This window comes from Buceros rhinoceros, unplaced genomic scaffold (assembly GCF_000710305.1).
Source record: "Buceros rhinoceros silvestris isolate BGI_N320 unplaced genomic scaffold, ASM71030v1 scaffold14666, whole genome shotgun sequence".
Lineage (NCBI taxonomy): Eukaryota > Metazoa > Chordata > Aves > Bucerotiformes > Bucerotidae > Buceros > Buceros rhinoceros.
In genome coordinates, this window is record NW_010417033.1 from 32,006 (window position 1) to 36,701 (window position 4,696).

General features: G+C 35.6%; 1 protein-coding gene across 1 annotated transcript in view; it reads right to left on the minus strand.

Moving 5' to 3' along the window:
- LOC104495106 (enteropeptidase-like) overlaps window positions 1-3,962 on the minus strand; it is a gene marked incomplete at its 5' end in the record, with an annotated part of 5,519 nt that extends 1,557 nt beyond the window's left edge. The window contains 4 exons of the mRNA XM_010138035.1: window positions 371-510; window positions 1,418-1,513; window positions 1,729-1,910; window positions 3,788-3,962. Of these exons, the coding sequence (XP_010136337.1) occupies window positions 371-510; window positions 1,418-1,513; window positions 1,729-1,910; window positions 3,788-3,962 (593 nt within the window). The remainder of the gene's footprint in view (window positions 1-370; window positions 511-1,417; window positions 1,514-1,728; window positions 1,911-3,787) is intronic.
- Between the last annotated feature and the right edge of the window lie 734 nt (window positions 3,963-4,696).

A 4,696-nucleotide genomic window follows, 5' to 3' on the forward strand; every position in this document is an offset into this window, starting at 1 on the left:
TTTCCCTGCATGAAGCGTTCCTGAGACTTCAGTCTCTTTGGTCTTTATTTCTCTGTGCTCTGCTTTTCCTTACTCTGCTTTTTCTTTCTTTCTTTCATGGAATTACTCAGCAGTAATTATTCAAAGCTGAATGCAGAAAATTTCCAATCCTCATATTTATATTCTTCCATGGTTGTTTATGTCAAGATGATACAAAATAAATTTTTATCTTTTCAACTTTTATCCTTATAAAGTATTAAATGGACAAAATACTGTGAGTAGAAATTATATCAATGGGCAGTGAGTGTTCGGGTTTTAATGATTGGGAGCATTTTATTCAGTAATTAAGTGTGGTGTACGCTAGCAGTGGAATTGAGTCACTTGTATTTACCTGACAGGAATCTATTCCTCCTATGTCATATCCCGCACAGATCATATTCTCAGTAATACTGTATTCTGGCATCCATTGTTGACATTTTTCGTTTGAAATGAGAGGGACCTCTGCTTCTTGCAATATATCTGAAGTGGGACCTGATGAAAATACAAAGCATGTTTACCTGCTGTAATAAATACGTACAGCTGCTCAGAGCACGGGTGGTTTTGTTCCCATTCCAGCACGCTGGGCACACTACTGAGCACCTGGAAGCCCTGTCTCACTGCTATGCTATCCAGGCTTATATCCCCGTAACACAGTCACTGATTAAACAGTGCTCATTGACTGAACCCTGTCTTTCATTTGTGTAGTGGGACTGAATTTGCTTATAATTAAATCAAGATTTCTAAAATCGATGACTATGAACTTGCTGTGGGGAGATCTCAGGGATATTTAAGGGCTTAGGTGCTTGACTTGATGATATTTCCACACTATTCATTGTGTAACTTCGATTGAGTATTTCAAGTTTTTATAAAAATTTATTTTACTAATTTCTACCCAAAATTTTAAAAGCCATTTTATTCTCAACATTTAGAAGCAAGTGTGTACAAGCAACTGTGGAAGTGAAATGGCGTGTTTACTGTTTCACAGAGACTCCAAATCTGGAGCATGTGATATACATGTAGTTTGAACTACAGTTGATATGGTTAACTTCTGGGGAAATCCTTTGTACATCATCAGGAAGAGCAATCTTCCTCCTCTTCCACCCAGTATCTGGAACTAAGATGTACATGTTTCATGTTGAGAAAACTGGTCATCATAACTTCTAAAGGGATGCAATAAGTTTTTTAGCAATTTAATGATCTACAATATGTATGTTTTTTCTAGGAGATATTTTATAATTCTATTACTTTGCCTTAGAGCAGGAACACCAGATAGTTCCCAAATTTTCATATGGGAAGAGCACCTCTCTAAACTATTGACCTTAGTACCCCATGTGGAACGAGGAGTGAGCTCTCTGTCCTGGCTTCATGCCTGTCATAGTTTTCTAAGCAGTTCACCCACCTTGATTCATAATACGACCCCATCCAGCAATGGAGCAGTTAATTCCTGGTAAAAACTGTTGGGTTTTTTCTGGTAAGCAGATAGGTTGTATGTAATCTGTGAATGAGAAAAAAAGTAATCAATTTCAACCGCAATCATTGTTCATTAATTCAAACCCACTTTTAGGGCAAGATATTCAGGAAGTACTGGACTGACTCCAGAATGATTAGGTTATAAAAAATATGCAGCAGCCCCATCACTCTCGTATGCTTAGCACAGTTAGAGTTTTGCATAACAGAGTGAATCTGTTTTATGGGAGAATAACAACTCACCTGAATATTGCACTTTGTATTGAAGGTGCATGAGTGCGATATCACTCTCTTTTGTACACTTCATGTAATGAGGATTTATAACTATCTTATCGATGTTTTGAATGACTGTTGGGGCTTGTGTCATATCTGATTGGTCATACAAGCCAAGAACTGCTTTCCACTGAGATGGTTTTAATTGCCTCCTAGAAGTTGCAAGGAATATTCACAATTATGAGTGATTAATGAAAGTTTTGAAAAATGTTAGGTAAAATGCTGATCTTTAAATTCATGGTGATTCTATGGCATTTGTACATTTTGTCAATAAATAGAATATAGGGAATGTGCTTACAATTTTGTGATACATCTACACTGTAGAAATATGTGGTTGATTTTTTTATGTTACGCTTATAATGCATTATTTATAAAGAATTAATCACACAGTAGTGCAGAGAAGGAAAATACATTAACTAAATTACTATGGCTTTTTAAACTCTTAAAATACTTCTGGCTTCCCACCAGGCAATTAATATTGGTCCCAGTTAGAAAATTATGATGGAATATCTGAAGTATAATAGGTCTAAAATGTCATTGGAAATGCTGCAGCTCACAGACTCAGAAAATTGGTCTCTTAATTTTGTAATCTAAATCAAACAAGACATACTAAGACAAAATATTACATAATTGCATTTTTGTCTGAGCTATGCCTGCTGGTTTGAGGCTGTATTTAAGTTAGAGAACTTAATTATGTGCTATTTTTTAATCAACAAATTTAGATTTTTAAAAATACGTTTTCAGCCTGATTATTGTACTGACTTGGTTTCTGCTGATCTTTTAGTTTGACATCAAGAGGTTGTCATGTTCTAAACTAAGAACTTTGAGTTAAATGTTAAGAATTAAGGCGTGAAACTGCAAGCTCTCACTTAGAAAAATACCAGCGAAGCCAAGATGATAAAATGAGATTTAAGTGAAAATAGAAAGGTGATTTAGGTGAAAAGGAAGTACCAAGACAGGTGTGGATTTACTATGTGAAAACTAAGAGGACTTGGTCCTTCTCATTTCAGTGTGGATTATAGCTCCTGTCATGCCGTGAGGCAGCATTAATGCACTGGCACAGTCCCCACTGCCTTACTACACACACGTGTGCAAGGAAAGCTCTACTGTAATTTTGAATATTAATGTTTCTTTTTTTTGCCATTCTAGTTTCTAGGTGTCTTCTACAGCACTTGTATTTGTTATAGAGGATATGAAAGCAAACTCTAGAAAATATTTAAATATGCATCACTTCTTTGAATGGTACACATAACACCATCTAGAGGATATCCAATATTGCCTAATCAATGCACATCAATCAAGATTCATTCCAGTGATGCACAGTAAATCTTGATCAATCTATGATAATATTGGGGAGGACAGGCAACACTGAGTATGAGGTATGATGTCATCCTTTATACCACTGGCAGAGATTCAGCTAATTAATGGAGGCCCACATTAATTATGGGTTAAGTGCAAATTTTCAGTATTAATACCATATATTTAAAGTGCAATTCTTCATTGTTCAGAAAATGCTGCTTATTCTCTGCTTTAAAGTAAGGACTGAGGATTTACCAGAAAGTAAAGGAGCCTTTAGCTGAGCCGAGAAGTGATTTAAAACACAGTAATTAAACAGTGAGCTAGTTATTGATTTTTTATATCAATGTCACAAATTATTAATAATCTGATGCCTTCTTGGAGAACCTGCACATAAAACAAATGTTTCATCACCATTAAAATTAAAAAGAAAAGATATGGCATGGGTGTCATACCACCCTCTCAGCTAGCTGGAAAGATGCCCTGGAGTCGGCAGAGAGGAAGAGGCACTTGTAAATTTATAGTAATTTCATTCTAAAATAAACATCTAGAAACCCTCTACAAGTATCTGCTCCCCAGTGATTTTGGTATCATCCTTTGAAAGTGTGTTTTGCTCTGTACAGGACTGATCGACAGCTCAGGTCACCCTTTACTGACAGCTATCTGCCATTTGGCTGCTTGCATGTTGTGGGAGGATGAGAATGTGTTCGCTTCTGAGTGCAGTGAACGTTACCCATATACACAATGTGCTGCTGTCACCAGCCATTCATCACTGACAAGGGAAGCCCCACAGATAGGTCTGGAATTAAAATGGAGTGAAACTATCCAAGGCCAAGCCTCTCTTCTGGCATCGTTTCCACCTGCAATCCTTGTTCCATTGTTCTGAATTACCAGATGTTCTCCACAAGCTAAAATGAATAAAATAAATAAGTAAATAAAGTGTAGATTTTATAGGGGGTTGTATAGCATGTTTTATTAGGCTAGCTAATGTTGGAAAAACGGGCTTTGTACTATTTGAACTGCTATTCAAAATTGCTGTTACTGTGGGGGAAAAAATGGCATTTTATAGCTGAAATCAAGATGCAACTTTATAACTTGGATTTAGATGTGTTCTTTCCTCAGACCTTCTGGGTTTTCTAATGTATGTGATTTCCGTATAGACCCATCTCTAGTGTGTACTGTACTTCGAAAACAAGTGAAGACTGTAAATTTCCTGTGTTTATATCATTACAAGTAGAGCTTTTATAGTTCATTCCCTAACCTTCCAATTCAAACTATAAACATTCAGCTCTCCTGACTGAACAATTTTATTTCTGTGTGAAATATGCCCAGTGTGCTTACTTACTGGTATGTGTACTTACGTTTAATGTTACATTGCAGATGAACCACCAAGTTGTTCAAACAGTGTTCTCTAGAATGAAAATGCAATTAAATCACAAGTATCTGCACACCAGGTAAAACTAAATGACTGTCAAATATGCATACACACACACATAGATATATTGAAAAAGTATATAAGCATATATATACTTATATATATAAGTACATTATCAGTATACAACTGTTAAATACAATATTTTGGCCTACATTTTAATTCTATTTCAACTATAAATATACATTATATATAAATATACATAAATAT